Source organism: Dysidea avara, chromosome 13, assembly GCF_963678975.1.
Source record: "Dysidea avara chromosome 13, odDysAvar1.4, whole genome shotgun sequence".
Taxonomy (NCBI): domain Eukaryota; kingdom Metazoa; phylum Porifera; class Demospongiae; order Dictyoceratida; family Dysideidae; genus Dysidea; species Dysidea avara.
The window spans coordinates 4,841,244-4,862,691 of NC_089284.1; the positions used below are offsets into that span (position 1 = coordinate 4,841,244).

At 38.6% G+C, this 21,448-nt stretch overlaps 6 protein-coding genes and 1 long non-coding RNA gene across 9 annotated transcripts; 4 read left to right on the plus strand and 3 right to left on the minus strand.

Annotated features, from left to right (window-relative positions):
* The first annotated feature begins 69 nt into the window (after positions 1 to 69).
* LOC136243300 (protein polyglycylase TTLL10-like) lies at positions 70 to 3,439 on the plus strand. Of its 2 annotated transcripts, XM_066034822.1 has the most exons (14): positions 70 to 229; positions 276 to 414; positions 468 to 674; positions 724 to 1,087; positions 1,130 to 1,344; positions 1,396 to 1,665; positions 1,716 to 1,830; positions 1,875 to 1,957; positions 2,005 to 2,045; positions 2,094 to 2,203; positions 2,578 to 2,884; positions 2,938 to 3,054; positions 3,101 to 3,194; positions 3,248 to 3,439. In XM_066034822.1, exons 1-14 carry the CDS (start codon positions 122 to 124, stop codon positions 3,343 to 3,345), a joined length of 2,268 nt encoding a protein of 755 aa, XP_065890894.1. In that variant the 5' UTR covers positions 70 to 121; the 3' UTR covers positions 3,346 to 3,439. The 2 variants fall into 2 exon arrangements, with proteins under 2 accessions (XP_065890894.1, XP_065890893.1); XM_066034821.1 differs by having other exon boundaries at positions 724 to 1,344.
* On the minus strand, positions 3,315 to 4,160 carry LOC136243308 (uncharacterized protein C1orf50-like). The gene is made up of 5 exons (XM_066034832.1): positions 4,053 to 4,160; positions 3,915 to 4,003; positions 3,788 to 3,865; positions 3,598 to 3,738; positions 3,315 to 3,546 (listed from the first exon to the last, which is right to left on the minus strand). Exons 1-5 carry the CDS (start codon positions 4,093 to 4,095, stop codon positions 3,376 to 3,378), a joined length of 522 nt encoding a protein of 173 aa, XP_065890904.1. The 5' UTR covers positions 4,096 to 4,160; the 3' UTR covers positions 3,315 to 3,375.
* LOC136243302 (tyrosine-protein phosphatase non-receptor type 11-like) lies at positions 4,100 to 6,511 on the plus strand. 2 transcript variants are annotated; one of them, XM_066034825.1, is made up of 13 exons: positions 4,100 to 4,187; positions 4,268 to 4,390; positions 4,449 to 4,643; positions 4,696 to 4,818; positions 4,865 to 5,021; positions 5,079 to 5,286; positions 5,340 to 5,419; positions 5,476 to 5,616; positions 5,675 to 6,038; positions 6,088 to 6,164; positions 6,215 to 6,262; positions 6,324 to 6,377; positions 6,435 to 6,511. In XM_066034825.1, the coding sequence occupies exons 1-13, from the start codon at positions 4,165 to 4,167 to the stop codon at positions 6,435 to 6,437; spliced, it is 1,596 nt and encodes a 531-aa protein (XP_065890897.1). In that variant the 5' UTR covers positions 4,100 to 4,164; the 3' UTR covers positions 6,438 to 6,511. The 2 variants fall into 2 exon arrangements, with proteins under 2 accessions (XP_065890897.1, XP_065890896.1); XM_066034824.1 differs by having other exon boundaries at positions 6,324 to 6,511.
* On the plus strand, positions 6,435 to 10,613 carry LOC136243305 (leucine-rich repeat-containing protein 23-like). Its single transcript, XM_066034828.1, has 10 exons — positions 6,435 to 6,558; positions 6,600 to 6,709; positions 6,758 to 6,809; positions 6,859 to 6,966; positions 7,017 to 7,110; positions 7,163 to 7,293; positions 7,348 to 7,484; positions 10,189 to 10,265; positions 10,311 to 10,426; positions 10,477 to 10,613. Exons 1-10 carry the CDS (start codon positions 6,511 to 6,513, stop codon positions 10,510 to 10,512), a joined length of 909 nt encoding a protein of 302 aa, XP_065890900.1. The 5' UTR covers positions 6,435 to 6,510; the 3' UTR covers positions 10,513 to 10,613.
* Positions 10,417 to 11,732, minus strand: LOC136243306 (cation-dependent mannose-6-phosphate receptor-like). Its single transcript, XM_066034829.1, has 6 exons — positions 11,534 to 11,732; positions 11,298 to 11,476; positions 11,104 to 11,219; positions 10,937 to 11,055; positions 10,753 to 10,888; positions 10,417 to 10,699 (listed from the first exon to the last, which is right to left on the minus strand). The coding sequence occupies exons 1-6, from the start codon at positions 11,683 to 11,685 to the stop codon at positions 10,547 to 10,549; spliced, it is 855 nt and encodes a 284-aa protein (XP_065890901.1). The 5' UTR covers positions 11,686 to 11,732; the 3' UTR covers positions 10,417 to 10,546.
* Positions 11,733 to 12,452: 720 nt separating this feature from the next.
* Positions 12,453 to 13,766, minus strand: LOC136242686 (uncharacterized). Its single transcript, XR_010694614.1, has 3 exons — positions 13,589 to 13,766; positions 12,777 to 12,889; positions 12,453 to 12,725 (listed from the first exon to the last, which is right to left on the minus strand). It is a non-coding gene; the product is annotated as an uncharacterized lncRNA (long non-coding RNA).
* An 885-nt stretch (positions 13,767 to 14,651) lies between these two features.
* On the plus strand, positions 14,652 to 15,735 carry LOC136242685 (type-1 angiotensin II receptor-associated protein-like). Its single transcript, XM_066034128.1, has 7 exons — positions 14,652 to 14,798; positions 14,860 to 14,894; positions 14,944 to 15,149; positions 15,235 to 15,277; positions 15,411 to 15,438; positions 15,498 to 15,543; positions 15,593 to 15,735. The coding sequence occupies exons 1-7, from the start codon at positions 14,754 to 14,756 to the stop codon at positions 15,655 to 15,657; spliced, it is 468 nt and encodes a 155-aa protein (XP_065890200.1). The 5' UTR covers positions 14,652 to 14,753; the 3' UTR covers positions 15,658 to 15,735.
* The last annotated feature ends 5,713 nt before the right edge of the window (positions 15,736 to 21,448 follow it).

A 21,448-nucleotide genomic window follows, 5' to 3' on the forward strand; every position in this document is an offset into this window, starting at 1 on the left:
CTTGGTGACTTTCTGCTGAACCCATTTTCCGGCGGTAAATTTAAAAGCGTTTCTATGACAACAATGTTATGAATTTCCATAACTACGCCAGCGGTTGTCATAGATACCTAACAACAGCAACATGGAAGCTAAGGCGACGAATGAATCATTTGTGATCACTTGGGAAGACGACAAGCAGAAGAACGCTACGTTACAAAATTCGTTTCTCAAGTTCAAACAAGAACGCGAAGTCAGTATTTACTGTTGTACATAGTTAGCTCATGTGTGATCAACAGAAAGAGATTAGAATCCAGCGGAGAAGGAAGCTGGAAAAACGCTCTGCGGAAAGCTTAGATAAGTTGCGACAAAAGTTCTTGGACACAGCACTTAGCTACATGGGCGTACCGTACGCACGTCGTTATCATGGACCAGATTGTAAGCCACTCCTCTCTTTTTTTTTTTTTGCATGAAACTTGTTGAATTTCCAGCTCCCTATTACAACGCTCCCTTATATCTTGACTGCTGTGGATTAGTAAGAAGAGTATTACTGGACTTGAAGGAAGAGTTTGGCTTTACCATTGGACCATGGAACCAAGCCTACATGTTTGACACATTACCTATTAGACTGGGAGGCCCAGCAGACATGAAGCCTGGAGATCTAGTGTTCGTATCAGGAATATACAATAATCCCAAATGTAAGCCACTGTGTGTTGTGGCATGTATGACACATACATATTTCTATAGCTAAGCAACAAAAGCACAATATGGTGCATGTCGAGGTGTGGTTAGGTGAGGGAGAGAAGACAGTAGGTGCTCGGTGGCAGAAGAGTGTTGTGGAAATACATGACTCTTATCAGTACACGTCAAAGTCTTATCATTCGATGAAGTATCACTTCTGTTCTATCAACACATGGCTTAATGGAATATGTCAGAGTTACTGTAGTGAACACCCTTGGAAACGGAACACACGCAGCTTACCAGGGAAGAAGTCAATATTCTGCTGTGATGAAGAGGAAGAGCAAGCTGATCCAATTGAATTACTTGATCAAGATTCGTTGCCATATGATCAAGGTCATGAAGCATGCAATCAAAATCAAACACCCTGCGGTCATAATCAAACACCCTGCGATCACAGTCAAGTGCTGTGCGATCATAATCAAACACCCTGCGATCACAGTCAAGTGCTGTGCGATCATAATCAAACACTGTGCAACCACAATCAAGCAGCATTCAATAATTCATGTAGTCAACGCCAAATATTGTGTGATCAAAATCAAGCACCCTGTGATCCAGTCAACAAACCTGATGATAGTTCATCCACCACTGATCCGCCATCACTGGGATCATGTGATGATAACATGACAGGTATGGTGTTACTATACAGTACCCAGTCATCGCGGTGAGGCTCACGTTCAGTTACAGGAGCATCAATAGGGGGCAGCACACCCACACAACAATACCCATACAGTAAACTGAAGGTTACTCCACACAAGACTCACACACCAGCTAAGCCTTTTGGATCAATGCAGCATTCCTTCTACATTGCCGGACACAATGGGAATGTGTTACTACACAACATCTGCTTATCACATGGCTGGAGACCACTGGAGGATAGTAGTAGCAGTGCATTCTTCTTCAAGTGGACTGAATTGAAGAGGGACATTAATTACACTACATTTCGTGAAGGTATCCAATGTTAAGATTTTGATATGTATATTTCAACTCTTAGCACGTAGGACAACAATTGGTTAATCATTTTCCCAATATTAACATCCTTACAACCAAAATTGGATTATTAGAATGTTTGAGAGAATATGATAGAATTAATTCCCGTACAATGCCCCATCATAGGTGAGCAAAATGTTGACCGTTCTGTAGTTACTCTAACAGTACAGGAGTAATTTTGGAGATTTTTTTCCGCTAACATATCGTCTTGACAATCACTTAGAATGTGAAGAGTTCTATAAGAAATTTAAAGGTGAGCATATTAATATTTGTTTCCTAAGATACTGATGGTGTTTGTAGAAGGTGACGTCTGGATATGCAAACCAAATGCTGCTAACCAGGTAACTATAGCAACCAACTAATGGTTAGTTGCATATTGATACTATTAGGGTAAGGGGATATTTCTGGTGAAGGATTTGGATCAGTTGAAGATACAATTATTACAAGACCAGAAAAACTGTAAGGCAACAAGAAGACCAGTAGCCAGGATTGTGCAATGGTAATTTCATCCATGTGCTGTAAACATTAAAAATCACGATTTTTTTCGAAAGAATTCCTACTTACACAAATATTTTCATTATGTTTCTACACAAAAGTGACAATAGTATATCCCATGGTCTATTAATCATCTGCTAAATAGTTGAGTTTTATTTGGTAATGTTGAGAATGTTTGCTCAAATTTGCATTATTTAATCACCTAAAATTTGTGCTACACTCTTCCATAACACTTAGAGAAGCCTTTTTTATGAATTCCTGGACTACATTGCAAGAACTTTATTACCATAAAATTTGGTGATACAAGCCAAATTTAGCCAATACAAATTACTGGAGTGTAAACAAGAGGATTTCTCACCATGTTTTCATTCACTGCAGGTACATAAACAATCCCTTGTTATTGGACCAGAGAAAATTTGACATCAGGATGTACCTGTTAATAGTGTCTGCACGACCCTATGTTGTGTTATGGCATCAAGGTTACATTCGTCTGTCCTGTCTACCCTACCAGTGTGACAGTGCTGAACTGGGGGTGCACTTGACAAACCAGTATGTACAGAAGAGACAGCCACTGTATAATGACACCGAGACCATTTGGAGCATGGAGCAACTTCAAGACTATATTGACAAGCACTTGGCACATTCTTACAGTCTTCACAGCAACTGGGTACAGTCTGAATTAATGGTGAGCACTATTCTGTGATTACCGTGACAGTGTCAATGATAGTGATCCCACAGCCTGCGATGTGTCGCATCATGTTGACCTGTTTCCACACCATCAAGGATAAATTGCACAACAGATTGGGGTACTTTGAACTGTTAGGATTTGACTTCATATTGGATGCCACACTGAAGGTAAAACTTTCACAAAGTTACAACATTCATTATCAACTATCAATAGCTATGGCTTATTGAAGTAAACGTTAACCCAGCCCTACACACTAAGAATGCTACACTACAGCGCATCATTCCACCAATGCTGGAGGAGACAGTTGGTAGGTTTATAAATAGTATCTTAGTTGATATCATCTGCTGTGTCATCTCTTAGATATCGTGGTAGAGTGTTTTGATAAGTGCTCCCGGCAACAACAACTCCTACCATTAACTAGCCTGCGTAACTTTATTTCCATTTATGGTAAACATTGACACACCACACACATAAATAGGCACACATATTTATTTTATATGTTCCAATTGTTTGGTAATGTCTTTAGTACCGTTAAGTAGTCCTTCAATTGCAGTAAGGTCATTGTTACGTTGTTCGAGCTTAGTAGTTGGCGTCCAACTGTGGTCAAGGCCCAAATAATAAGAGCCACAATATTCATGCTTAAGTAACTGGCCCCACTCCTATAGCAAGCAAAAGAAATGATAAACTTTAAAATAAGGCAGCTTGCTTACTCCTGGCGACAGCATGGAAAAGAACAATTGTCCAGATTCTTTCTTATATAGATGGTAGGTTTTGCCTGGTCGTTTCACAAAGTTACACGGTACTTCATGAAGTTGTTTATCCTTAGTAGCATCTTCCAAAATTGTACGGGCCTACTAGCATGTACAAACTCTAAACTACACATAACATCGTAAATGTTACCTGCTGCTGTAGTGACCTCATCTGTTCTAGGACAACCTGTAGCTTGTTGGTAGCAGTAGCACGCACAAACTGGTTAGCCTGTGTGAGTTGTGCCAGGTCGTGTAATTATGCAAATACAGATAGCTACCTCCTGAATTTGAGTAGCCAGCTCCACAAGATCTAAAGGGGTGTGGTGTGTAGCTGTCTTGGTAGCGGTGGTATCATTTTCGATAGGAACTGTTAATATCTCATATAATTTAACATTGTGTCTTGAAGTGAGACTCACCCAAGGTAGCCCCAGAACTAGTACTGGCATCTCCATCAGACATGTTTCTAAATAGCGCCGCGCATATCTGTTCGAGTAATTAAAACACAATAGCTATTTCCGGTAGAAATAAATGGCTGGGATTGGTTCTCGAAGGTGAGTAAAGTGACTTGTAGGAGTTTTCTAAGCAAAGCATGATGGATAGAAGGATCGTGAAATGGTGATGTTTTCTCCAGGTGGTTCCATCCTTACCTTACTGGCAGGGATGCTGAAGATTTACTCCTCAGCAGAGGAGTGGACGGCAGCTTCTTATGCAGGCCTAGTCAAGGTAATCCGGGGGACTTCACGTTGTCAGTAAGGTAAGTGCCGTAGTGCGTAAAGTACAATGTCTACAAATGCCTATAATGCCTGTATTAGGCGAGGAGGAGAGGTAACGCACATCAAGATTCAGAATACGGGTGATTACTATGATCTGTATGGTGGCGAGAAGTTTGCAAGCTTGTCAGAACTGATCGAGTACTATACTGAAAACCAAGGCCTGCTGAAAGAGAAGAATGGGCTAACAATAGAATTGAAACATGCCCTTAATAGTCAACAAGTAACCAATGATAGGTGATATTGGATTTGTTAGTGTTTCTATGGCTACTACAAGATTTTTATACAGATGGTATCATGGTAACATCTCGGGAAGAGAAGCCGAAATCTTGTTGCAAGATAAGGCACCAAATGGTAGTTACTTAGTGAGGGCATCATACCACAGTCCTGGTGACTACGTATTATCTGCCAAGTAAGTTACAGTACCTCATTGTATCATGTTGCACACAATGTGACAGGGTCGATGACAAAGTTAAGCATATCAAGATACTTAACAAAGGTGGCAAGTATGATGTCGGTGGTGGAAATAGTTTTGACAGTTTAGGGGATCTTATTGAACACTACAAAAAGTGTCCACTTGTAGAACTCAGTGGGGATGTAGTCCATCTTAAACAGGTCGGTGTGTCTTCTGCATGTGTTGTACAAGATCTGGTGACACATGCGTACATACAGGCATACCACGCAACACGGATTGTTCCAACTAGTATAAATGACCGAGTTGAAGAATTGAAAAAACAAAACCAAGATGTGTTTGGTAAAGCAGGCTTCTGGGAGGAGTTTGAGCAGCTGCAGCAACAAGAATGCAAACATCTGTACAGTAGGAAGGAAGGTGCCAGACCTGAGAACAAGTCCAAGAACAGATACAAGAACATCCTTCCTTGTAAGTGTCTTGTTATTGGTAATGTCCATGTTATTTGAAAACTCTTGTTGCAGTTGATTATACCAGACTTACATTAAAAGATGGTGATCCTTCTATGTCAGGGTCTGATTATATCAATGCTAATTTTATCAGCGTTAGTAGTCTGAGACATTTCATTTGTGTTGTGTTTAGCACTGTGTCTTGTATTAGGGAGAGGTGGCTGATTCTCGGAACCACTACATTGCTACCCAGGGCTGTTTGCCAGGAACTGTGGCAGACTTCTGGCGGATGGTGTATCAAGAGAATTGTCGTGTTATTGTCATGACAACCAATGAAGTGGAACGAGGCAGGGTAATTTTGTTCAATATTCTATTTCAATGTACAATGAAAGTTGAATTTTTTTGTGTAGAATAAATGCACACGGTATTGGCCAGATGAAGGCAACAGTCAGGAATATGGCAAGCTTTATCTGCAGTGTGTATCAGAGGATTCCACTCAAGGCCATTACATTTTGAGGGAGTTTCTTCTGCAGAGTGCTGTGGATCCAGGCCAGGAACCCCGTCGTGTTTTTCAGTTTCACTTCAAGGCTTGGCCTGACCACGGGGTGCCTGCTGACCCTAGCACAGTACTGAGCTTTCTCAAGGATGTCAACGATAGACAAAAGAGTTATTCACCCAACGTAGGCCCAATAGTGGTTCATTGCAGTGCAGGAATTGGACGTACTGGAACATTTATAGTGATAGATATTTTATTGAATGTACTGGAGGTTGAAGGTGAGCAATTACAGACTATAGCTCTCTTTACCATACACACACCTTTCAGGAATTGATAATGAAATTGATATCCAGAAAAGTATCATGTTAGTGCGAGCCCAACGTTCTGGCATGGTTCAAACTGAAGTGAGAACTTCTATTAATGTGCAATAACTCGATTGTGTGTTTTTGAATAGGCTCAGTACAAATTTGTCTACTTAGCCATATTGCATTACATTAGGCAGGTCAGTGAATTATAATCCAAATTGTCATCATCTTCTATTATTTGTACTTGTTTGTATGCAGCATGGTTCACCCAAGCCAGAGAACGTCTACTCCAATTTACCCTCTGCCGGAAACGTGAGCTAGACTCTCGCGCGCTGATTTGTACTATTATATCACGTGATCTCTTTGTAGTGATTGTTGTTTCCATGGTGACATTGCATCGAGTGTATTTTATATGTAAATAATATTAATAATTGATTTTTAGACTATGCATGAGGAAGACGAGGACCAAGACGAACAAGATAACGGGGAGCAGGTATAGGCTCTTCAGTGTACATTATTTTGAACATACGATAGGAGGCGCCGGAGCCTTTAACGCACGAAGTGCTATCGGAAAAATTATCGCTGTTATGTAAGACTGGTAGTGGTTTGGCTCATGCGTATGTGAGAGCTGACTTACAAAGCTTGTAAGTTGCTAAGAAATGGCGTCTTTTTATATAATGCACACCTGTTAGGTCGCTTGGCGACGTATCAGTTTTGAGCACGTTTGTACACCTTCGATATTTGGTGAGTGGAGATACATCGAAGGATGTGACGTTTATATGAGCTACTATAGGATGTGTCTAACAACAAGATCAGTGATATATCGTGTTTAAACAACCTGTCACAGCTGATTGTGCTGAAAGCTGATCACAACTTGCTACAGTCAGCCTCAATTGCACCAGTAAGTAAGGAATGGAATTGTTACAAGTGATCTGTGCATACCCTCACTAGCTGGCTTACCTACAAGTGCTCAATTTGGCACACAACAACATCACGACCACTGAAGGAATAACACATCCACTGTTGGAGAATCTTGACTTATCATGTATGACATATTAATCACTATATTTAGTCATTAATAATGTGTTATGTGTTAGTTAACCAGATCACAGAACTGTCTGACTTATCCGAAACTAACCTTCCAACACTTACAACTCTGGATTGTCATGGGAATGCTCTCACTGGTGCTAGAAATATTAACATTCCTACCCTGCAGAAACTGTATCTGGTGAGTATGGCTTATGGGTGGATGTGGCTGTGTGTGAGAGGTGTGGCTCTGTAGGCTACCAATCAGATCAACACTCTGGAAGGGCTGGGCCACCTCACTCAGTTGACCACACTTCACTTACGTGAGAACCAACTCAAGACATTGGATGGATTAACAGAGCAAATGTCAGCTTTACAGTACATCAATCTCAGGTGTGTGTTGTATTAGAGGAAGAGTGAAAAATTTCTATACATGTACCTGTGGAGCAAAAACCTGACTAATCAACTTTTTAAAACTTTATTTTGTTGTCTAGAGCAATGGGCTATAAAGTTTCAGCCTTTATGGTGTTATATGGCATTTTTGGAGTTATAGTTATAGTGACAAGAGCAAGACAATTGACTTGTACAGTGCCTATTAGGCAGAGTGGGTTATAGCAGTCGGCCATCGGACATTTACTGACCAATTAGCTTGAAGACCGCCCAACTACCTACTGAACCGGTCAAGGATGGCCAACCCCTATTCCATTAAAAAGATCGATATACTCTAATAGAACAGTGAGCAACCCTAATAGAGCAGTCAAAGAGCTTCTAAAAAGGTCTTAAAAAGCAGGAAAAAATGTTTGACTTAGGGAATCAAACCTGCACCTTTCAATGAAGTGCAATCTGCACCATTCTACCACATGCTACCACATGTTCACAGTTTAAGTGGCTTAAAAAGGGGTTTTTAAATGTACTGCAGTATATGACCATAAATTAATATAGATAGATACAAGTCACAAAGCATCACATTGGATAATTTCATATCAAATCATCAAAATGTCATTATTACAGAATGTGGTTTAACAGTGATGCAGTACATGTCTGCTGAAGGAGTTTTGGGTGTCAAAATACTCACATCCAAGCTTTGAAAATTCAAAATTATTTCAGGGGACATACATTGTCAGATCAACTTTGACTTTGATTTGACATATTGTCAGATCAACGAAGAATAGTTATAATCCTCTCTGCAGTGAGTATTAGGCTGGGAGATTATATTGATTGTGGGATTTTGTGATGTTGTGACATCACATGCAAATGTAATGGTGGCACATATTGTTGTACAATCCGGATAACAAGCCTTCACTTTGAGACAGTTCATTGTGTGAATAAATCTTACTATGTAATTTAAAAGCTTACTTACTCTCTATGAAAAGGCAAATGCAGTGGTGTATTAGATATTTTAGTCTTCTTTCATTGTTTACTGAAGTGAATAACGTGTGTAAAACTTTTTGTAGCAGCACTTTTTACCCAATGTATTATGCAAACTAGTTGGGTTTTCGCTCAATACGACCAAATCTACCACTTGTTTATGGGTTTTTTCAAATTCTCATTTTACCTTTATCTAAAACACCAAGGGAATGGTCAACTACAGTTTCAGTCCTGGAAACCAAGAGCTTTAGAAACTACAGCGCTACAGAGTGGTAACAACAAAAAGATTGATAATAGTAGGGTGCTATTATTTTTAACTCTTGGTAAAAGGAAATTTAATGGTTGTAACTAAAAAAATGCATTCTTATACAGAGATGAGCTCTCCATAAACAAGCAAATCCATTGCTGGGGAAGTTATATCTTACAGGTCCTTCCTATGACTAGGGCAAAGGAGAAAAAATAAAAGTGAACCACACATTCGGTGTGAAGGAAACTAACATACATCACATCTCCTTGGGAGGACTATAAAGATTTTTGTACACTTCGGGTAGTAATGATACCAAGGTACTTTAGAAATTTTAGAAGTATTTCACCTATTGTGTTTAATGCGTTCTATTGTAAAACTAAGCTTGCGTGAACATGTGAAATTGGAATTGTTCATCAGTTTTTGTTTGTTTGTCTTTTTTTTTTTTTTTTTTTTGTCAAATCACTCAATTTAAAAAGCCTTACTTCGTCAAACTTTGTGCTTATATTTACTTCAACTTGATTAGTTGTTTCACAGACAAAAATGTAGCATCAACAAACACAACCAGCATGAATGCAGAAACATCAAGAACACAAATAAGTGATCTTGACGAATCCATTTGCAGCCATGGTGTGTTTTGAAAAGATGTTTGTAGGCTAAGGGCTAGTTTGCTAACTACCAATAACATAATGAATAGAATTTGGAGTGCCATAGGTGCTCATAATTGACATATACCTAACTGACAAGAGTGCTAAACATTTGATAACCGGTTACTAGAAATATCATTTCATTACTTATACTGGACAGCCTACTATGTAGTCATAGTGATTCTGGTACAATGTCCAAGCAGTATCATTCTTGTGTTTGACATTTGTCAAACATGATAGCTGCTTGTCAAACAGATTACTAACAACCAGGTGACACTACAGCTGACACCTATAGTGAAATCTGTATTAAGGACATTTTGGGACCAACCAACGGCAGTGTCCTGATTATCAAGGTGTCCTGATCAGGTTCCGCTATTTAAAAGTACCTTTTTACATTAAATTTGAGTGTCTAGTGTGCAGAGTTTCCCAGCATTAGTTGAGTCTCTATCACAATTAACTAGCTGCCTTGAGTTTTGTGAGAATCATTAGTGTTGTGAAACTCAGAACAGCCATATTCATGATTTCCAAACAAAGAGAATACCTATGCCATTTATGTATTTCTTTTGGTTACCAGTTACCAGGCACATACATTATACAAGTTTGGAAGTATTACATCATAACTTAAGATAGACCTTTAGAGAAGCTCATGTAGTATTTCTAATTATTTGTTTTTCCTGAGCATGCCAGCTATGCTTACTACTCGGTACCTAATCTCTCCTGACATTGTTGGTTAGGGTGATTTATCTGACATGTCATAGCTCCCTCATATCAATGTGTTGAGTCATTTCTATTAGTAAGTACTCAGAATCACTAATAACTATGTTATTAACTACCTTAGGGGAAACCCTATTGAGGACATCAAAGAAGTGGCTAAACTACAATGTCTTCCATTCCTAAGAGCACTAATACTGTCAGGTTAGGTTCTAGTGAGATAACAGTATTTTAAACAATTGTGTACAGAGTGTCCAGTATGCGAAACCGATGAGTACAGGCTGGAGGTATTAATAGCTATTAGGACACTGGAGAGACTTGACAAGGATGTGTATGAACAAGATGAACGACAAGATGCAGAGGAGGTACATACCACATAATTAACATGCTACAATGATCCTATCAATTCTAACAGATGGCCGCTCAAAGACAACCAGTCACTGATGACTGAACTTAAGTTATTAGTATTTTAACTATACAACACTTTACATTGGCAGTAAGGTGTCATCTCTGTCATCTTCATCAGTTTCACTATCAAGATCTCTGTTGGGAGCAGTGGTCTTGTCAGTTATGATTGGGGGCTTTTGTATACAGGCTGGTACCGAGCCTCTTGATCGACAAACTAAGTCACAACCATCCTATAAACACGGTTGACACATAATATAATATACAGTAGGCCAACTATACTTACTGCCTGAAGATTTCCAAACTCCACAAAATGACTGTAAAATGGAATTTGCTCATATCCCTTAGCTCCTACTACAAATCGCAGATACAAAAAGCCTCCCACCATGCCAACCAACAAGATGGCTAGTACTACTGCAAATCTAGTACAAATAAACATATGAGATCATGTGATCACACGGGGTGCTCACATGATCAATATAATTGCTCCAGGGGATAAACTTTTGTCACACATTTCACGTGTGCGCCAGTAGAACAGGTAATAGCACAAGTTGTCCTCATTGTTCTCCTCAACAAAAACAGGATTACCCTGTTGACTAGTTTAGCACGTGTTATAAGTAGACAATCAAGTCATTACCTTTCCAGCAAACTGGTCACAGTCAAATAATATTCTAGCAGATCTACCAGTTCCATGACAATGATTGTTATAACTGGTACCATTGCCATAGTGTAGTTCAATCCATCCACCTGGACCTAATAACAGTTAGCAACAATATAAACTGGTAGTAACTAAGGTATACCCAACTCACAGTAGGTACAAGTGTTGCTTACTTTCTACTACTGTGGTAGCGTTCAGTCGTCCAACACACACCGATTTCTTCTCGCCTTTTTCTGACTTTTCTTGCACAACTGCACATTCTTCAAATCCATGATCGTCCGAGGCTCGAGTACAGATTCCGATTTTGTAGTCGTACGTGTCGCCGTTCTCGTGTATGCCTTTCGTTTTGTACCTGTAGTGTAATCACTTTGATCAATGACAAGGTCACTATATGGGATATTAAACATACACTTTGCCTTTGAATTTATTCAGCGTCTTGAGGAAAGTGTCACCATGTTTAACGTCATCAAGACAAGTTTCGGAGCGCACCACGGCGATGCAACAAAGCGACACTACCGCCAACACACACAACTCACAGCGAGACAAAAACATAGCTACCATTTACTGCTCACCCTAAGTGACAGTCACGTGGTAAGAGGGCGCCTATAACTGTAATAATATTTTAATAAGCGCTACACCGGCCCTGTACACCTGTGACCTAGTCTCGCGTGGCCAGACCCTTTACGCGAGACTACCTGTGACCTGTTACCGTACAGCCTAAATATTTCAGGGGGGAAGATTTTCGCTCATTTCGCGGTTTTGGGTGTTATCAAAATTGTACCACCCTTGAAATATTTAGACCTCCATAAAGTCTAATACATTTTGAGAATGTTTGCAAATCCGCGAAATTTTTATTTTTAGCAACATTGCTCAACCTCGAAATATTTAGGCTATACAGAGCCCGCCTGGGGCATAAGTGCTAATGTACATTAAAAATGATTGTATAATAATTCTTTGAAGCTGTCAATAGTTTGTTGGTTGATGAGGCATAATTTTGAAACAAACAGCACACCATAAACTTGTCCCATGTAGCTATCATGTGATGTTAAAAAGGCTCACCTCTGGCTGACCTAAAACTAGCTACTTATTAAATGGACTAAGACCTGACAGATGGCCTTGAATGCAAACAAATGTGTTGTACTGTGATGTGGAAGAAGACCATTGACAACATTATCCTACAATTACCATATCAATTACCAACAAAACAAAAAGAATGCCAAATTTTCTCCGTAGAAGCTTATACAGGTGTAGTCAAGAAGTTAAATGCATAGCGCACACATACCCACTTTCAGGATGCTTCAGTAATTACTGGTCTAGTACAATACAAATAAATAAAATAAAATCTCTTTGTTATAAATTTACTAAGTTGTGTTGGTGCATTTCTTCTTTGCATCCCAAGTAAGTGAATGGTCTATGATGTTGTGTCCAGAGTTCAGCTAAAACCACTGTTCCTTGTGTGGATGTCTAGTTACATACTCGGCATGATGATTGCTCTGTGCACATGGGTGGCATACCAGAAGAGAGATTCTGAGCCGATAATAGCCAGATACAAAAGGCCTATCACCATGGCACCCAACAAGATGGCTAGTACCACTGCAGATCTACATATATACAACACAATAAGAGATTGTGTGATCACACTTAGTGCTCACATGATCATAATTGTTCCAAGGGATAAACTTGTCACACATTTCACTTGTGCGCCAGTAGAACAGGTAAAGCACAAGCTGTCTTGATTATTCTCCTCAACAAAAACAGGATTACCCTGTTAGACCAGTTTAGCATGTTGTTATAAGCATAGATCCTTTATACCCTGGGATAGGAATCTCCGCATACTTGCTGTACTTACGTGCTGGACTATCCGCACCGTTAATTAATTGGTGTTGACTGGAACGAGAAAACTCTGATCCATTGTTCTGTAGTGAATTTCGTGTTGTTTGATACAGTAATCTTGTTCTTTACTTCGAATAAGGTGGAAAGGTGATTGTGGACGCAAAAACAGTGACAAAACTCGCTGACAGACCCAAGCAATTAAAACTTTGGCTAGCTGTAACTCTCGAATTGTTCACTCTATGAGCGTCAAATTCAGTCCGTAAGTATAACTTGGGATAAGGAAGCGAACCAGCGAAGTCATTAGTCCATATGTCCGTGTTCAAATCTTGTTGTTTGAGTGGCGGTGACAAATTTTGGCTAGCTCTACCCGCCTGAAACAACGTCTTCTTAACTTACAATTTGTTTTGTGTACTTATCCATCCTTTGTTAATCGAACTGAAGTAAACCCATTGCCCGTACTGTCCACTAAACAGAGAATTAATACACTAAAGTCGAGTTACTGATGCATCAATTCATAGATCTCTTTGTAGAAAGGTGTCAATGGAGGTGCAGATGGAAGTGTTAAAAACAGAAGATTCCAATCCCAGGTGTGTAAAGGATCTATGTTATAAGTAGGCAAACAGGTCATTACCTTTCCAGCAAACTGATCACAGTCGAATAATATTCTAGCAGATCTACCAGTTCCATGATAATTTGATAGTGACTGTTATAACTGGTACCATTGCCATAGTTTAGTTCAATCCATCCACCTGGACCTAATAACAGCTAGTTAGCAACAATATAAACTGGTGTTAACTAACGTATACCCAACTCACAGTTAGTCTCGCGTGGCCAGACCACTTTTTCTCGGCACGGCGCTTATCGATTGCATTATAAGCGCCATGCCGAGAAAAAGTGGTCTGGCCACGCGAGACTATTAACTCACAGTAGGTACAAGTGTCGCTTACTTTCTACTACTGTGGTTGCGTTCAGTCGTCCAAGACACAACGAATTCTTCTGGCCGTTTTCTGACTTCTTGCACAACTGCACATTCTTCAAATCCCTGATCATTCGAGGCTGGAGTGCAGATTCCGACGCTCCGATTCCGATCTTGTACTCGTATGTGTTGCCATTCTCGTGTATACCTTTCGTTTTGTACCTGCGTTGATCAATGCACAAGGTCACTATATCTATGAGTCACTATGGGATAACACACACTTTACCTTTGAATTTATTCATCGTCTTGAGGAAAGTGTCACCATGTTTACCGTCAAGACAAGTTACGGAGCGCACCACGGCAATGCAGCAAAGTGACACCACCGCCAATACACACAACTCACAGCGAGACAAAAGCATAGCTATGATCAGTGTTGCCAGATGATTTGCTCCAAATGTTCATGTGAAAAAATAAATTTGTTCATAAAAAGTTCATAAATCCAGTCACTTTCCGAAAACTAGCCTACACATTATAAATAGGTGGATCTCTGGGTTAGTAGGGCACTGAAGAGCAAAAAAAAAAAAGGTTACCACCTAAAATTGCCAAAAGTTCATAAAAAGTTCACAGATTACTCCAGGTTCATAAAAAAGTTCATAGATTATTTCAGGTTCACAAACCAGCAAAAAGTTCATAGATTATTTCAGGTTCACAAACAAGACAAAAAGTTCATAAATCTATGAACTTTATTCACAGCATGGCAACACTGGCTATGATTTACTACAGTACTATATGCCCTCACGTGGTAAGAGGGCGCTTATTTTCCCGCATAAAAAGTCTTGACTTATCACGTGGTGTTTCCATCGACAACAACTCCGACAACATGGTGCAGTTGCCAAACATACCCAACATAACCGTACCGTTCTCGGTAAGTGTAGACGTGTGCCATGTACCATGTGATATAGAAATGTCCTGTCGTAATTTACTAGGTAGTCGTGTTGGTGCATTTCTTCTTTGCATCCCAGTAAGTGAATTGTTTGAGTGGTCTGCAGAATTTATGATGTTGTGTCCAGAGTTCAGCTAACACCACTGTTCGCTGGGTGGGTGCCTAGTTACCTATTCACTCATCTTGGGTTGATGATGATTGCTCTGTGGGTGGCATACCAGAAGAGAGATTTTGAGCCAATAATAGCCTACATCATAGCAGTCGCAATTAGTATGTTGAATGACATCATCATGTTGGGATTGTACTTTGAAGACGCACAAGATGCTACTGATGGTAAGTACCATAGCTTTCCTACTAAACATTCGTTCATTAAATCTTTCTGTGTAGTATTTTATGTGTGTGTGTGTTTTGTGTACAGGTGAGAAATCCAAAATTCGTGACACTTGGCGTTATTCTGCAGCGTATCCTTGTAATTATGGGGAACAATCAAGAGCTCATAATACGGGCTTTTGTGTACCACTGGAGATGAATTCATAAAGTTCATCCGTAAATATCCAATACATTGTCTTAGAAATGTCCTTATCTTCTCTTCAGATTAGTGATTATCCACTTGCTAGCTAAGGTGGGTGTAGCAATACAAGGTGACATCATTGTGTATTATGTAATGTAATCCCACTACAGCCGCTGTGCATTCTGTATGCACTGTTTGCAGCCTTCATGAGATATAGTGAGTGTACTCCTGTTGGTCTTCCGGTAGTGTATTGTTGTATACACAGATGCAAGGCGTGAAGGCAATGCTAATGACTATGAGAGGATTGGAGGGTCTGACGGTCAACAATAGACAAATAGTTGTTACAAGTTTGTAGATGTTTTAAAGTTTGATCTTATACTTATACCACAAGAAACTTTAATTTTTTAACTGAGGTTGCACCAGTACATAATGAATGGCAGAAGTAGTTGGCAAATCAGCTTACCAAAAAATTTGGTAGTTGTCATGTAGCTTATTTGATTTCAATAAAACCACTAATTGCAAATGGAATCTTCAATATTCAGCTTTTAATACGTAATTTTCACAGTTGCTTTGCTGTCCACAAATTTTCATCCTCAAAAATTCATGATTGGCTATGCTATGGTAACCTGAGTGACAAACAAGTGATCCTCAAAATTAATCTGGCGTTGCGGTAGACTTGTAGTTTGAACATTTTAAAACAATGACTTCTAGTTACATACAGGAGATAAGAATATTTTAGTCAGACCGTGGTATCTGTTTTTGATACCGTCCAATATTTTGACTACTGCAAATGCATTATAGCTAAAATAATAAGCCAGTAGCGGTACATATGAATATACTGCAATTGGCTTTCAATACCATTATTAGGGTCTAACTCTACAGATTATCAACTAATTCATGGTAAAGACATGAAGAACAGACATGCATGTACCTTGATGGTTGGCCTTTCAATGAAAGAAACTGCTATATAAGTTCCATTATATTGTCAAAAGGATGTACCATCACTACTTACCTTTCGGCAACAGTTCATAGTACTGCTGAGCAGTTTTGATATTTCATAAATGGTACAGTATTGTCAACATGATATTGCAGTATTGACTAAACTATTGGCATCATCATCATAATTGGTTATTTCTCTTAAGAAAAATCTTTAGCTATTTTATACTAAATCACAGTCAAAACACTCTAATAGAGCAGTCATTACATGTGGGACTTGTGTGTAAATTTTGCAACCGTCTACAGTTTCAAAGATTGCAATTACTGACTCCAGTTTATTGTACCAAGTCTCATTGTTATATACTAGATGAATAAAAAATTGGAAATTTTATAATGGGAATAGGGATCGCTGAAAAAAAGCCATGAAACAAAAAGGGATCGCTGGGGTGGTAATGTAAACCACAAATCCCTATTTTGACTCTCTGTCATAAATCTTTAGTTACATGCTTTGTCATTTTGAAGTGAGTCAAAATAGGGATTTGTGGTTTACATTACCACCCCAGCAATCCCTTCTTGTTTTGTGGCTTTTTTCAGTGATCCCTATTTCCATTTCAATTTTTTATTCATCTAGTTTGTGTACTTTTTATTAATCCAGTAATGGATCATGAGTGTAATTTTGCATTCTGCATAGTAACATCGTCAACATTTCAGTACACACATAAAACTGATCAAATTGCAATGTGCATACAGACTGAGAGTCTCCTAATATGAGACATTATTGGTGCCTTTAATAGCTGTCAAATTCAGTGTACGGATTGTTGTTATACACTTGACTGCATTATACATCAGGGTGAACTCCCTTCGGACTGGAAGAGGGCATGTGTAACACCAGTATACAAGAAAGGCCCGTGTACTAATCCATCGAACTATAGACCTATATCATTGACTAGTATTTGCTGCAAGTTGTTGGAACATATCATCTCCTCAGCAATATCTCCTCACGCTATTGACTACAATATCATGAGTACAAATTAGCATGGATTTCTTTGATTGATAATGAAGACTGTGGTGAATAGTGTAATTTTGCATTCTGCATAGTAACACTGTCAACAATTCAGTACAAACATGAAACTGATCAAATTGCAATGTGCATACAGACTGAGATTCTCCCAATATGAGCTACAATTTATTCAGTGCAAGGGTTGTTGTTATAAACTTGACTGCATTATTAGAGTATTTACATGACTGCTCTATTAGAGTATTTAATCTAGATAACCCGCCCACGTAAAATAATCACGGAGCGAAAAAACCCACCTTGCAACAAAGTCATCAGCCCAGATTAAGCTAATAAAGACAGGTTTTATTAGCCACAAGTAGTGCACACTAAAAAACTTAACTTTGAGCGCTATCTTGTATGGCTTTTCGAGCGTAATGGCGTTTTGGAAAGAAGAAACGGCCCGGTTTGGGCTGTTTCCATCCGAAAACGAAATCAAAAATAGGTCATGGACACGCAAAATGATCCATTCAGCAAGCCTTGCTACTTTTTATCCCAGGATTCTCCTTGTAAACTTCGCTATGCCTGTGAACAAACAGGCAAATTTCAGTTTTGTCTGAAATACACGTACTGTTTCCTTTTCACTTGATACTTACTAGTAGACCTATACTCATTACAAAGGACCACCAGAGGGTTGTTTTGAGTTGAAGGATGCTTTTCAAGGTGGTTTTTAGGTGAGCATTCTATTAGGATTTTTGCAAAAAAACATGGGCGATCCCTATTATGAACCTACTATCGTGGTTCATGGCAACCATTTGGATCAGCTGCTGAAAGCTGTAGCTAATTTGAAAAAATATCTTATAAGTCAGTTTTGGCTGATACACTATTATAGTTGTCTGATCTCAGGTCTTTGTTAACTAAAACATGTCATGTTACACCTAAAGCAGTGTGACAATCATGTAATGTACCTTTGATAAGTTTAAAATAGGTTTGAGTTTTCTTCCAATAATAAGAGATTGCAGGTCTCACTGATAATGTATAATGAGCCACCCAAGGGGAGTCACTTGCCCTCCTCCGTCCCCTTCAAAATCAAATGATTGAAATACTCTAATAAAACACTCAACTACATGCATGCAGTACATTTTCTGTGCATTCTGTTTAGCTGCAAATGCAAGCTTTCAAGCTGCCCTTTGCATGCTACATAGCTGTACATGATATGCCACACTTTATTATTTGGCAGTAAACCATTTGCCTCATCAGTGATAGTTTTGAAGTAACCTATGAGGGATGTCCCAGACCTTCTAGATATTACTGATTGAGCTGTCATTGTAACAGATCCTACCCCAGAAACTGATTTTCTAGGTTAACACATGTTTTCAAATCACACATTTTTTTTACAAAAATGTAAAACTGTCCCCAGATACAGACAAAAAAAAGTATTAGTAGTATGAACTGTGCGTGTGTCATCCGTCAAGAAATACACCAACTTGATAATGAGAAAATTAAAATCCTTTCCCCTCAAAGCAGAAGTCCTAGCAAAATAAACATAGTTTTATAACATTTCTGCAATTTTGATGCTCTGAGACTGCATTTAGCAACAATTTTAGTGTGAAATATAAATATTTGTGGAGTCTATTTACTGAGTGCTGAGCATGCACATTGCTTATTATAGGTGTACACCAACACATATTGCTGATACAAGATATGATATGATACAATATAGACAGCAGTTAGCTATACAAGCATAAAAGCTATAAAGTACAACAGCTGGTGTACAGATAAGAACTCCCATAAATAAGTTAAAATTAGCTACATGCCGCAGGAGCAACTAAAGTTACAAGTATAAGCTAACAAAGGCAGAACTTGCGACAAGGGCACACAACATGATAAGCAATTATTGTCAATTTGTCGTTAAACTTTGAAGTAAAGATGACCAGAAGGTGTCGTTTAAACTGTCTCTTTAATGTTTCTGTTGAGAACGGATCAAGATTCATATTCATTGGCCGTGTTAATACATTGCTGTTAACATGGATGGATCTCCTTGGTGATGTTGAAAAATAAGGATGGACCATGCATGCATGAAAATTACTATAATACATACATTTAATAAAAAGCATCATATGGTGCTTGGTGCACCATTGTGTTCTTTTTCCAGCTATATAGAGTCTGTGTGGGCATAGTGTGGGCTTACAGTAACATTACTAGCAAAGAACAAAGGTGAAATATTATTCAATATATTTAAAAACTTGTATGGCCGTATGGTAGGTTCATCACTCTGCTCTAGGGTTGTGTTCAGATCTAGAAGGTGGGGTGGCAATGATGATAAAAAAAATTAATTTTGGATGAATTCTTCTTAGTCTGTGAATTACCTGGAAATGATTAAGCCCCTTGTAGCACTTATTACTGAAGTGCAGCTACTTCTAAAAAACCAGGTGTGGTAAAATAATTGCTGTTTTAGTTCCTCCTCTGAAGGTGCTAATATTAATTTAGGATGAAAAGTACACAACCTTTTAAAGGCAACACTGTTATTGCCTGCAACTTCACAGCAGTGTGTCACAGCTTCCCAAAGAAAATATTTATTCCTCTGGATGAACTGATTTTCTTAATTAATGCACATGCAAGAGTTCATAAATTATTGCGAACTCTTGGTACATGCATTGGCCATGCTTGTCTTGCAGCTGAATGTTTCTATTACATGTCACCAAACTCTTGTGATCTGAGAGGAGTAAAACTAGTATATACAAGTGGGTAACATGTAGCTGTCTTTGTTGAGGAGAGAAAGCAAGCATATCACGATCAGGACCATGCACATACAAATACACTGTTTTAGCTACTGAGTGAAACTTGTGGTGAACCTTTAAGTGAAAGCAGTGACAAAACTTTAATAAATAACTTAAATTATGGAAATGTCTTTAAGATATCGGGGAACATAATTTGTGGATGTATATGAGATCACCTGCCAGCTGCACTATATTAAGGTGCTCAAAAAACACAACATAAAATTACAAAAGCATAGCTTTATATTGCATAATATATGTCCTATGCTAGTAATGTTATTGGAGATGCCCACACAGACTCCCGGCTATAGACATGTTCCTGAATATGGGAAAAAAGTCTATAAAGTATCAGGGAACATATGGAATCACCTGCCAGCTACACTATATGATGCCATGGCAGTTGACAATTTAAAACTGAGGCTTTATTTTGTGCTTTGTAATTTCTGTTAAATGTAGCTGTATAGTGAGAGTACAGCACACAAAACAAACAAGAACAAGACAAATTAAAGTGTTCCAATCGCATTCCAAAAAGATTTGTTGAGAGCAACTGATGGCACTATCCAGTACACATAGTTCTACAAATTGCTACAGACTGTTGATTCCTGTTTGTAAGGCCCTAATGAAGTCTGAAAGGTACAGTCGAACTTCTCTAATCCAACACCTGTGTAACCCAGAATCCTCTCTAATCCGACCAAAATGTCATTTACCAACACTTTTGCATAGAAAACAACCTCTGTAATCTGACACCTCTGTACTCTGGTTGATTCCTTAGACTTGGAAATACATTGCTTTCGACCTTTGTAATCCGACAAAGAATAATAGCGGCATTAAAAACAATCACAGAAAATAATTTTTAAGCAACCAAAGTATTTAATTGGTTGACAGTAATAGAAAAAAGGCTGTAATACTTGCAAATCTAAAATAAATTCATGTTAAAAACATTGTGTGATCCCCGTTTTACCTGTAATTTACTGCATAATCCAACATAATTCTAGATATTGTACAACGTTGGATTACAGAGGTGACTTGATAATCCAACATTCTCCTTATATAATCCAGCAAAATTTATGGTTCCCATTGAGTGTCGGATTAGACAAGCAACCAATTTTGATAGTAGAGAACTGAGAAAGAAAGTCTAACTCTGAGATTAATAGTTGGTATCCTATCTTGCCAGACTTGCATTCACAAGCAGAGTGGAGATAAATGGACATGTAAGAATCTCATTGCATGAAATATAAATATCAATCACATAATATAGTCCCTTGAGTTTTGAGTTACACTGCTGTTGAATGAATGCATAGACTATAGTTTGGATCCACCATTAAGGCATCTTTGCTCACTAATACTGTATCAGGGTGATATGAGGTAGATAGTGGAATGGTTGCCAGAGGAGGATCACCTCTGTATAATTCAC

Excerpts from the sequence above, each read along its gene's own strand:
- LOC136243300 (XM_066034821.1), top strand. The coding sequence starts at position 122 with ATGGAAGCTAAGGCGACGAATGAATCATTTGTGATCACTTGGGAAGAC. Across the intron at positions 1,666-1,715 it reads TTACACTACATTTCGTGAAG|GACAACAATTGGTTAATCAT; the intron begins GTATCCAATGTT and ends CTTAGCACGTAG. Across the intron at positions 2,204-2,577 it reads GTAGCCAGGATTGTGCAATG|GTACATAAACAATCCCTTGT; the intron begins GTAATTTCATCC and ends CATTCACTGCAG.
- LOC136243308 (XM_066034832.1), bottom strand. The coding sequence starts at position 4,095 with ATGTCTGATGGAGATGCCAGTACTAGTTCTGGGGCTACCTTGG. Across the intron at positions 4,004-4,052 it reads TAGTTCTGGGGCTACCTTGG|TTCCTATCGAAAATGATACC; the intron begins GTGAGTCTCACT and ends AGATATTAACAG. Across the intron at positions 3,739-3,787 it reads TGAGGTCACTACAGCAGCAG|GCCCGTACAATTTTGGAAGA; the intron begins GTAACATTTACG and ends ACATGCTAGTAG.
- LOC136243302 (XM_066034824.1), top strand. The coding sequence starts at position 4,165 with ATGGCTGGGATTGGTTCTCGAAG. Across the intron at positions 4,644-4,695 it reads CAACAAGTAACCAATGATAG|ATGGTATCATGGTAACATCT; the intron begins GTGATATTGGAT and ends ATTTTTATACAG. Across the intron at positions 5,022-5,078 it reads ATGTAGTCCATCTTAAACAG|GCATACCACGCAACACGGAT; the intron begins GTCGGTGTGTCT and ends GCGTACATACAG.
- LOC136243305 (XM_066034828.1), top strand. The coding sequence starts at position 6,511 with ATGCATGAGGAAGACGAGGACCAAGACGAACAAGATAACGGGGAGCAG. Across the intron at positions 6,710-6,757 it reads AGAGCTGACTTACAAAGCTT|GTCGCTTGGCGACGTATCAG; the intron begins GTAAGTTGCTAA and ends CACACCTGTTAG. Across the intron at positions 10,427-10,476 it reads AACGACAAGATGCAGAGGAG|ATGGCCGCTCAAAGACAACC; the intron begins GTACATACCACA and ends CAATTCTAACAG.
- LOC136243306 (XM_066034829.1), bottom strand. The coding sequence starts at position 11,685 with ATGGTAGCTATGTTTTTGTCTCGCTGTGAGTTGTGTGTGTTGGCGGTA. Across the intron at positions 11,477-11,533 it reads AATAAATTCAAAGGCAAAGT|GTACAAAACGAAAGGCATAC; the intron begins GTATGTTTAATA and ends ATTACACTACAG. Across the intron at positions 10,889-10,936 it reads GGAGCAATTATATTGATCAT|ATTTGCAGTAGTACTAGCCA; the intron begins GTGAGCACCCCG and ends TATTTGTACTAG.
- LOC136242685 (XM_066034128.1), top strand. The coding sequence starts at position 14,754 with ATGGTGCAGTTGCCAAACATACCCAACATAACCGTACCGTTCTCG. Across the intron at positions 14,895-14,943 it reads CATTTCTTCTTTGCATCCCA|AGTTCAGCTAACACCACTGT; the intron begins GTAAGTGAATTG and ends TGTTGTGTCCAG. Across the intron at positions 15,544-15,592 it reads TGCAGCCTTCATGAGATATA|ATGCAAGGCGTGAAGGCAAT; the intron begins GTGAGTGTACTC and ends TTGTATACACAG.